The following is a 10698-nucleotide window of genomic DNA, read 5'->3' as shown; positions in this document are numbered from 1 at the left end:
GGATCCTGAGACAACACAGTAGCGTTTATAATTCATCCCTGTTCTCCCCCCTCCCCATAGTTTAGCGAATTCAAAACAAAATGAGCCGAAGGCCAAATTTCCCTCCAGTTAAATGCAGCCGCTTATTTACTAGGTCAGATTTTCAGCCAAACATTCTGCGCCGATTCTTTGTTGTTGTTATTTGGATTCACTGTTAGCTCAAGAACTGGACAACAACGTACATAATAAAACGCCATCAGGAGAGGGATGGAAAACAGATTGGCCGCTGGCAGCAAAACATCTGGAGAAACCAGGCAGAGGCCTATGGGGGGGAGGAGGGGGGGAAGCTTGTTGAAACTACTTTGCATGCTCAGGTTATAAAAGGGCTGTTAATACCCCCAAAATAAGGGGGTTGTTGGAGGGCTGGGGGAGGGGGTTTCATATCGTAATTCACTCCCACTGCCTACGTTTGCTTGCTGAGGAAGTCTGATACGATGTTGTGAACAAGGCTGGGGAGATTGTAAAAGGCAGCCTACATCGAGGCAGGGCTACGTCGGCCAGTAAAAGGCTCCTTTGTGCAAAGCCTTGACTGGGAAGGGCTGGCGCGGCCATGCCCAGCTGATCAGCCAGATGTGCAGGTACATTCCAGCGGTGGCAGGAGCCACTGGCTGGGGGCGGAGGAACTGTGCTGCGGCTCCCGCCCTCCCCGGAGAGAGAGCAGCTTCCCAGGAGGGAAGGGGGAATTATTTTGCACTCTCGCTCGCTTTCTTTTCACCCCCTCCCCTCATTTGTTTGCTATAGGTGGCGGAAAGATCACGCTGTCATTAAAGGCACATCCCCTCCTTTTGTGCCGGTGCCAGGAAGAGAGAGACAGACAGACACTCCTAGGGGCTGGGGGAGCTCACTGGCGCTCCAGATGAAGCCGATCGCTCGCCAAGGTGTCGCTATCAGTCCCATCTTCCAAGGGGAAAGGGGCTGATCCGTTGTCCCGGCCCTCTCCCCCCCCCCCCCCCCTCCGACAGCGCCGACGGACTCGCTGTGCCATTCTTGCTGCCATTTTTCCCAGCTGGCAAGCACCAGGGATGAAGACCCGGGGATGTTTGTGGTGAGTTGTTTGTGTTGTTGGTCTCGGGGTTGCGTGTGTGTGTGTCGCCAATCCACCTGTCTCTCGCTTTCGAAGGAGCCACCCGTGGCAAGGAAGGGAGGCGCGCTCACCAGTGTCCCGCCGGGCATCTGAAATCGCTCACATATCTGCAGATTACAAATTGCATCTGATAAAATAAACACCTCTTGCTCCACATTGCTTTCCACTGATGTAACCCCGGAGCGGCTCGAGAATACAGTGTAGCTCCCCAGCGCTGGGCTTTCAGCTGACAACAAGAACATCCGAGGGTCAGTTATGAGCATGTAGTGGAAGAAAGGGCAGAAGGCCCAGGGGGGCACTGATGGAAACTTACTCCGAAGGATCCCAAGACTAGTCCGTGTGCGCGCGTGTTTCTGTGTTCCAGACAACTGCGGGCTTAACGAAGCCCTCTCGGGGCCCGGGGAAGGGAGAGCTCGGCAGGTGTGTGCTTCCCTCTTTGCAGTGACAGTTTCTCCGGTTATCAGAGAACTACATGCAAGCCCAGGCTGCGGTAGGAAAGCGAAAGTGTAACTGACGGCAGTAATTGCATTGTCTGGAAAGTGGGTGGGTGGGGAGAGAGTCCTGAACACTTTAGAGCTTTCTTGGGACTTTCTGGCTAACGAGAGGTTAATTTTGTTTCGGAGGGACGATTGTGTTGGTTTCCTGAGATACATGGGCAGGAAAAGCATTACCTCCTCGGTTCTGGCAGGCGGCTTCCAAATGCTTTCCGCACCTGCTACTTTAGTCAGTATCTGCAAGTCTAGGGCCCCATCAATTTAGGGCCAAGTAACGAACGCTTTCTGTGCCTTGCGAAGACGGACCTAACGTTTTTAATGATCTAATATACAGGTCCTAATTTGCAAAGTATCCCGTCCTCCAGGAGAACATGATGCAGCGTTGACTCCAGCGATCGGCGCCGCACCCTAAGGGTTAAATATGATGTAAGTACAAAAATATTTAGAAGTCGATTTATTATGTACTTATTGCTGATACTTTGCCTTCATTACAGTGGCAAAAGAAATAGTGGGGAATATGACGACTTGTTTTGCAAATTGAAACCCCAGGTTTCAGACCCCGCTATTCTTCCTTCACATGCCAATATAATAAGCAGACCAAGAGGATATTTGTGTTGTGCTTCTGCAACTGAGATTATAGCAGTAGGGGAACAGTTAAGGCATGACGCATACCTTTTGGAAAATAAACCACAGGTTGTTTAAAATGCAGTAATGCTTCTTGCATGTGTTTGACTTTTTCCCAGTTACACGCTCATTAAATTTCTCTTTTTTGTTGGGTCACTGCTTGTTTTGCCATTTGTTTTCCTTTTTGGGGGAAAAGAAAGCGAGAAGGAAAGGTCCGAGGCTTTAAAAAAATCTTGACTTATTTTCCTTTTTTACATTTTCAACTCACTACTATGATCCTCGTTTAGATGATCTTTGGTGGGTTATAAAATTAAATGTACACCTCAAAAATCCAGAGACAAATTTGATATTGTTTATAAAAACTGTGTACGGAATTCAAATAATTAATAATTAACTTTTACTATGAAATACAGCGCACACTAACGATGACCTTTCTATGCAAATAGCTCTGCTAATTTTAATATCCTGACACTTGAGACTCTGAACTATTCTCGTAACAACATTGTCTTCTGCTCAAGGATTATACATTTTTATAATAACAAATATGCAAATTTTAGGCATCTGAATCTCAGGCTTGACAAATTTTACAATTAAACAATAAAATGTACTTTCTCCTTTGAATGAACATAGTTACATTTCATAACCCAAAAATTCGGAGTAACTCAAGTGCGCCCTCTATTTGCCAAAGAACAGAACTGACGAACTCAGCAAAAGAATTGGAACAATTAAAAGTCAGCAGCAGGCAAAGATGCCACCGACTTCAGTGAGAATATCGCCTCAGGAGGGATTTCAGGATCTGATTTTAGCCTGGTTACTAATTTAGGAAAACCCGATATTAAAGCGGTAACTCTAGAAAGTCAACACAAGCAAAAAAACCAAGTCACTTTGAGTTTTTTTGGCACAGAACTCCGAAGAACTAGTCTTTCATGTTTCTTTAATGGGTCACCAAATGGGAGAAGTTAAGGATGGAGTGAAAGATCTATTTTCGAAATTCTTGATTTTTATCAATTTAAATCACGTTTTGTTTTTGTTTTTTTTTAACTAAAAAGAAAATTGGGTTAGACACCTGATACCACAATTGCCCCCAAGGCAATGGTTAAAGTCCAGCTTTGTACAGAATACATCATTCCTATGTGGTGTCACTATGATGATATTGTGGATACAACCTAAAAGGCTTGAATCATGCCCAAGGGAGAATCAGCTCTTTGTCACTGGCACAACTACAGGATACAGTGATGAGAAAAGACACTGTCAACATGGTTAGTTTAATATATAATTAGGTTCTCTTGATAACTTTTCCATGTGCATTTGCTAGGAATTACAAAGACAGTCATAGATAACTTAACAGGGTAGTTTGTACAGATAAAGCATTTTTGTAGGGAAAAATGGATTAGTCCAAGAAATGACTGTTTCTAAACTTTTTTTTTCATACTACTGAATTATTTTTTCCCATGCTTCCTAATGCCTTTGGTTGGGGTAGAGAGATGGGGAGGGAGAAGGTGTATCACTGTGGTCAAATTTCAGTACAACTTAACAAAGAAAAGAAGGTGAAGGAATTGCTGTGGATCTGATCACTGCAAACTTCAGACCAAACACCAGGGATGCTGGAACAATTTGTGTAGTGGGGGTGCTGACAGGTGTTGAAACACACTATAAACCCTGTTTATAATGGAAACCACTTCAAGCCAGCAACACCACCTTCACCTCCTAGTTCTAGCACCTATGCAAACATCCTTCATTATATGGGGCATGTTGGATAGGCCTACTCATTTTCACCTTATTATTAAAAGCACAAGCACTAATTACAGAATCCCCATTTTCCTCTGTAAGCTAAATCCTCAACACAGTGCAGTCTTGGGGGTTGGAAGAAAAGGGGATAAGGTATGTCTGCCTGACTACACCAAAGAGAAATGTGGGTCCTAGTGAAAGTGGATTTAAGTGGTAAAGCAATTAATGAAGATTATATCTCACTTCACACCTACTGATAACAAAATTGGACGCTATTAATCACAGCAGTTACCTCCTGTGGTTTGTGTATTTCCTCCTGTTCGGTCTCCTTGTCTGAGTTTCCTCTACAATCCATAATCAGGAGCCTACTTGAGCGCACGGGAGCCAGTCAGCAGTTCGCCTACAGTCCCTGCATGCAAATTAGCAGGGTTGCAGCTGAGAGATTCCTTACACGTAGATTTTAGCAATGCCACTTTAAATTCTCCTAAATTAAGATGTTAAAATTCTCCCAGTCTCGTGTAAACACAGACCGCGAGTCCGACCTGCTTGTTTTACAAGAGCATGCGAGTGCAAGGCGTCTGTCACCCCAGAACGACACAGTGTTTCGATAATAACTCAAGAATAGAAAGTCACCGCAGACTAGTTACCGAGTACCGGCAGAAGGCGAAATCATGCCTGCGGGCGGAGTTCTCCAATGCTCCATTGATACCCCTCGCAGCCAATCACAACCCAGGCACCTCTGCGCCTGCATTCCGATTAGGAACACTGGCAAACACGACGTTCCAAATCGGAATGTTTGGCGCAGCGGCCCGGAGGAGGTGGCTGGCTACTGCGAAGATGAACACATCGGAATCACGGGGTTTTGGAAAGCACTTCTGAGCCGATTCAAAGCAGGGCCGGGCACTAAATTTGCATTTGAGACAAAACAGCGTTTTGAGAGGCGCAGGGCTCCCAGCACGAAAAGAGCCTGCTAGTGTAGGGGGGGGGGAGGGCAGAGCACGGGGACCACGTCTCTCAAAGGTTGAACAGTGAAGGGAGGTAACTCAGCTCAAGAGAGCGACCACCCAGGCAAGGCAAGAGCTCCCAGGACACTAGCGGGCGGGAAGCCGGCAAGAGAAACGCTCCATCAGCACTTTTCACACCCACTGGAGCTGCCTCTTGTGCTTCTTGAAGCCACGGCACAAAAACAATAAATCCGAAAGGCGGAGAAAGCAGGGCGGGGACCCGCCAGCAAATCACCTCGGAGCCTCCTCCGCAGTCGGTCCAACTCCCTTCGGAGAGGAGGGGGCTCGGCGGGGGCGGGAGGGAAGAGCCAGGCGGCCTCCAATGAGGCTCGCGTCGGGCTTGTTGGACGGGAGCGGCGAGCCAATGGGAGCCGGGCGGGCTGCGGGGCGGGCGAGTGCGGAGCTGAGATTGATTGGCTGGCTGGGGGCGTGGTGCGGGAGAGGCGCAGGCCGAGCCCGAGGGCTCCGCGCGACCTGGGGGCGAGCCTCACTCTTTGTGTTTGTGTCTCTCCCCGCAATGCTGCGCTGCCTGGCTGCGCCCACCCCCGCCTGGCCTGCTGGCGGCCTCTCCCCGCCGTGGGGCTGAAGGAAGAAGAAGAAGAAGCGAGGAGGCCCGTTCGCCTGCCCATGCAGCAGCCCCGTCCCGCCGCCGCCGGAGTCCCGCAGACCTGCATGGCCGGGCATGGGGAGAGCAGCACTTTCCTGCGCCGCCGCTGCCGGGGCTGAGCAACGACGCCGCCGGCTGCACCCTCCGCCGCCGGCCGCCTTGGTCCTACTCTTCAGCCTCTGGCTGCTGCTGCGCACAGGTAGCGCCGCCTCTGCCTGCCCTGCGCAGCTCCCTCCCCGCCTGGTCCGGGCGGAGTTCCTATGGGGGGGGGGGTGTCCTCTGTCTGACTGGCACGTTCCCTCCCCCCCCTATCCCCAGATGCTTGTTTCTCTCGTGACTAGTCGTTCCTGGGCTAGGATGGGGAGTGTTTGGGGGGTGGGAGTAGCCTGAAAAGGGAAGCGAAGCCTCTCGTTGATCGTCTTGTGATACTCTGGGGGAATCTGATTGCTTCCCCCAGGACATAAATCTTCGAGAAATCCCCGCTCCCCAACCTGCTTAGCGATCTTTGGAGGGAGGGAGGAAAGCTGGCTCCGTTTGGGAAGGGGGGGGGGGGTGCAGTCGTGTGAGCTTTAGACCCACGGGGCTTTATTGCTCACTGCGGTGATGTTTACTGAAAGTCAGGGCTGAGATCAGGTTTCCTCCACCGCCTTCTCCGTAGAGAGAGAGAGAGGAAACCTTGTGCCTTTTTTCTGTTCTTTGCAGCTGGAGTTGGGGGATGGTGAGAAGGGAAACAAGCTCTTAATGAAATGGTTTTAATATACTGTAGTCTCTACCGGATGGATTTTTAGCACTTCTAAAATCGCTTCTTAATACATATTGATAATTTCATGGTGTTTTGCCATTGTCTAGTAAAACTTGATCAGATTGGTTAGTCTGTCTGGGTCTGTAAAGTTAATGTCCCTCAGATGTGTGCCATCCATCACATTTGTGATGTACAGTTTCTGTTAGCATTTGTATACCCTAAAATATTTCTCAGAGGAGTTACATTTCTCTGACAAATTTTCTAATGCATAGAGTAATCAAGGGAAAAAAGCAAAGTTTTTGAAGATAGAGATGGAATAAAGTTTAACATGAGATTTTAAGAGGGTTGTATCATAAAATGTGAAGTTGATGATTAAGATATAGAAACAAACCTTTCAAGTTTGTTAATGAGAAGAAATGTAGTTTAAAATTATATTGACTATAGGTAAATCAAGAACAGTAGCCCCTTTGTAAGGTATCACATGGAAAAGTACATGGTGTTTGAGATTCAGAACAGTGTAATAGTCATTGAGTCTTTTTCTTCCCTTGTATATCACTTACAGTAATAAAATAATTATATTATTTTAGCTTTATATATTAGGCTTAGCAAAACCTAAAAATTAGAGATTAACCCTAAAAAGCAGAGAACTGTATTTGAAATCTTTAAATTTAAAAAAATTTAAACCCTCTTCTCCTCCCCCCTTGTCTGAGGAGAAACTGCTTTAATGACAATATTATGGAAGGGGAAGGACTAGAAAGAAAAGCCATGTATTGTGGCTTTTAAATTGTTCCTTTATTTAAAAAAGAAAATTAGAGAACACCACAAACTTACCCAATCTCTCAGGAGTGTCTCCTAGAAATATTTTATTATTTTTATCACTTGTATTGCTCATTACTTGTGCTGAAAATTATACTATCCATTTTTAGACACCTAAATATTTCTGTTCAGGCAAAAGTGACATGCTGTTGTTCATTCAAACTGCCTCAGATAATGCAGTGTGAAAAGCCAGTCATATACTCCTAATAATATTTTTTGCAAAAGTTCCAGTGAAATGACTGGAGCCTATATAGAAGATAGTAAAATAAATGCAGCTCGATAAAATTCATCTATTGAGTAGTCCACATTAACTGGTAGAATTTAACTGAGTTAATTCTACTTTTTAAAAATAACTACATGCCTTTCTTAAGAAGTTAGAAAATGTCACATTTATAAAACATTATCAGTAAAGTCTGTGGTGGTCAACCAGAAGTTTGCTTCACTGATGGTCTCTTTCTGTGAAAGAATGTTCTCTTTAGCTAGTAATTCATCCAAAATAGCTATAATTTTAGTTGAATTATTAACATGCAAGATAGTATCCTTCAGATTTATTAAAATCATTTGCTCCCTGTCCTTCCCAGCAGTGACAGCCTTCTTAGAGCAGTGCTTTTGAAATGGAATGGTTTCTGCGTATTGCACAGTGCTTAGCCAAATGCAGTTTTGCAGATGGGCAGACATAATGCTTTTATTATTACTTCCCTGCCACTTGCCTCCTCACCATTATTGTTTACCTTATATTAAGAACACTTGTGATGTGTGTTTTTATAACAATTAAAATGCATAAAATGTGAATATTGATACCTTTTTTAATCTGCATTGTCTTGGCATTATGACAAGGCTCACAAGTAAGAGGCAAAGTGGTGTACACTGTCAGAATGAATTCATGAAGACTGGATATATCTCGGTGTGTGAATAAGTTACTCATCATAAGGGAAGTTCATCTCAGGTTAGGAAATGAAACTGATGATCCCATTTTCTCTTTCCTCTCCCTTTTGAATTCCAGATAACTAATAGTTTAAAAAAATACTCAAAGGGTTGCTTTCTTCCCAACCACCTTTTGTCTTCTATAACTTCTTTAAACCCTACTCCAGAGAAGCAGGGTTTTAAAAATCAGATTTACATTTCAAAAGACGCAAACAACTTAATCAGAATGTTGAAGACAACCAACCCTAACCCTGTTCTTAAGCCAACGGAAACAAGCAAAAAGTGAAGGATTAAGGAAATTCTATGGGTGGGGAAAGACTATTTAAAATGGTATTGTATTTTCACATTTCCCCCACTCCTCCAGAGCATGTGCATGTGCACATTTTTCATAAATATTTCCACACTCTTCTTAATACTAATGTTTTATGACTTATAATTTCAAACAAATATGTACACAGCTGAATTTTATAGCTCATAAAAAGAATAAATAGCCAGAACATATTTTTAATAGGATGCTGTTGGTGCTTGGACAGCTAGCTGTTGTGTGAACTCCTAAACTATATGTTGCTAAGTTCTTTTACTGTCATGGTTGTCTTCAGTTCTTTTCTTCCTTTCCAGTGTAAATCTGATTTTTAAAACCCTACTTCTCTGAAATAGGATTTAAAGTAACTCATGGTTAATAGTGGAATAACTCAGGGATTTTTTTTTAGTTTGAGTTAGAGGAAATGTATCTTTTAATTATTTTAAGTGTAATACTTTTAATAGTTTAGGGTGGAGGTAAATTTAATATAGATGGAGCGTAGAGTATTTAAACTAATCTCAGTTTTTTAATAGGAAATCTATCCAGCTCTCCACTCCAAAGTCAGAAGAAAATTTATTTTTTTGATGCAAGAAAGATGAAATAATATTTCAGGTGTTCTTAAGCTTCCCTAGACTGAAATGTCAGCTTGAGTGTTTATTAAAAGCATTTTCATCTTGAAAGCACTTATACCTTCCTGGGTAAAATTTGGTGGTAGGTAGGAGGATATAAATGCTCTTCATTTTTTTAATGAGGTATAACCAGATATTTAGTAAAAGATTACCAAAACTTGGTAACTTACAGGATATCAATAAGTATAAATCTAATCTTTTCCTGTATTGATCTTTCCCCCTCCTTACACCCTTCTCTCCTCTAGAAGGTTATGTGAATAAATGGAGAACTTTTCACTTGTCCTTTCTAAATCATAGTGTGATGCATAAGATTGTGAACATAATCTCTGCCCTAAAGAATTCACAATGTGTAGTATACTGTGGATGACATCAGACTATAAAAACAAAATAGTATATAGAATACTAAAGTAAAACACCTAAAGAAACATTTTTAAATAGATCTGTGTGTAGGCAGATGAGTGTTACATCAAAGTTATGTCTCTTAAAAATTGGTTTCTAGTTAGTGTTCACAAGCCATTCGTGTGGAATACTGTGCCTGTCTGCTTTTCTTGCCCAAGCTGTTTTCACTTGGCACTGAATAGCTGACTAGGTCCCCCAATCGGTGGAATTTTCAAAATACTTATTGTAAAGTTGTTCCAGTTTACTGCTTCAAATAAATGTGGTTGGATGTTTTCTTGCAATCAGTATGCTGTATATTATACAGAACCAAGTTTTCTGCTTCTAATTGCAATGACATCTACTTTCATACCTCCTTCAGTACTGCATTCACTTTTTTGTCTTGTTTCCCTTCTCCCATGAGTTGTTCTTTGGGAAGTGTTGTGACCAAAGTAATGTTGGAGGATTGGAAAGCATGACATTAAGGGCTGAATGGGCAAGGCAAACAAGGGTTGGGGGAAGCCAGGATTGTAGTTATATACTTCCTCTCCAGCAGCCAGCTGACCATGGCACTGGTCATACTGGTCTGTCTTATTTATACAAACTGAAATGTAAGTCTACCACTTGCATTTCCTGATCTGCTTCTGTTTCCCTCTCTACACGCCCTCCCTATCCCAAGTTATAACGGGCTATTAAAATGCTTGGTTTCCACAGTTGACAAAACCTTAACTGTTGTTTTTAAAGTATAGCATAAAAGGCTTTTTCAGTTGTATAAAGAAAATGATAGACGAAGCACTAGCTGTAGCAGTGCCCAAGAATGAAAGTAAACTGAGTTTTATGCCTGCCTTTTTTTTTTTCTCTTTTTGAGGGAGTGTAACTATGATCTCTGCACCACATGCGGCATTTCCTACAGTGCAAGACATAATCTGTACACTTAAACTTATTGGAAAGTCCCCACTCTTTTAGTTTCTTGGTAAATCCTAGTCCTTAAAACATTTAATTAACTTGTCATGAAAAGCAATAGACTAATGGAAATATAATTACTGACCTAAATCAGTGGTTCCCAACCTTTTTATGCCACAGACTGGCAAACCCATTCACAAACTTTTGGTGAATCGGTAACATTTTATTTGCATATTCATTATGGTAATTAATTTTAAGAGGCCACATATTAGTGTGCCTCTGTATACACACAATGCATGTTTTTGTATCAATCAAAGTTTGCAGATATCTACAGCACTAAAAGAAATCTCTTAAAATAATTCTTTCCTTATCTTCAGCCATTAACACCTATGTAAACTTTGTTTGAAATGGACTCATGCAAATGTCAT

At 43.1% G+C, this 10698-nt stretch overlaps 1 protein-coding gene across 2 annotated transcripts in view; it reads left to right on the top strand.

Annotated features, from left to right (window-relative positions):
- Window positions 1–1038: 1038 nt before the first annotated feature.
- The window catches only part of RGMB (repulsive guidance molecule BMP co-receptor b), a 28792-nt gene continuing 19132 nt past the window's right edge, over window positions 1039–10698 (top strand). Inside the window, exons 1-3 of one of the 2 annotated variants that reach the window (XM_075932084.1) lie at window positions 1039–1084; window positions 1952–2043; window positions 5562–5779. In XM_075932084.1, the coding sequence (XP_075788199.1) occupies window positions 2039–2043; window positions 5562–5779 (223 nt within the window). In that variant the 5' untranslated portion in view covers window positions 1039–1084; window positions 1952–2038. Of the gene's footprint in view, window positions 1085–1951; window positions 2044–4922; window positions 5780–10698 lie in introns of those variants that run through there. The other variant, XM_075932085.1, reaches the window with a different exon arrangement.

Source organism: Pelodiscus sinensis, chromosome 6 (genome assembly GCF_049634645.1).
Source record: "Pelodiscus sinensis isolate JC-2024 chromosome 6, ASM4963464v1, whole genome shotgun sequence".
Classification (NCBI taxonomy): Eukaryota; Metazoa; Chordata; order Testudines; family Trionychidae; genus Pelodiscus; species Pelodiscus sinensis.
Note: the sequence above shows the minus strand (reverse complement) of the source record. Positions and strands in the feature narration are given on the sequence as shown.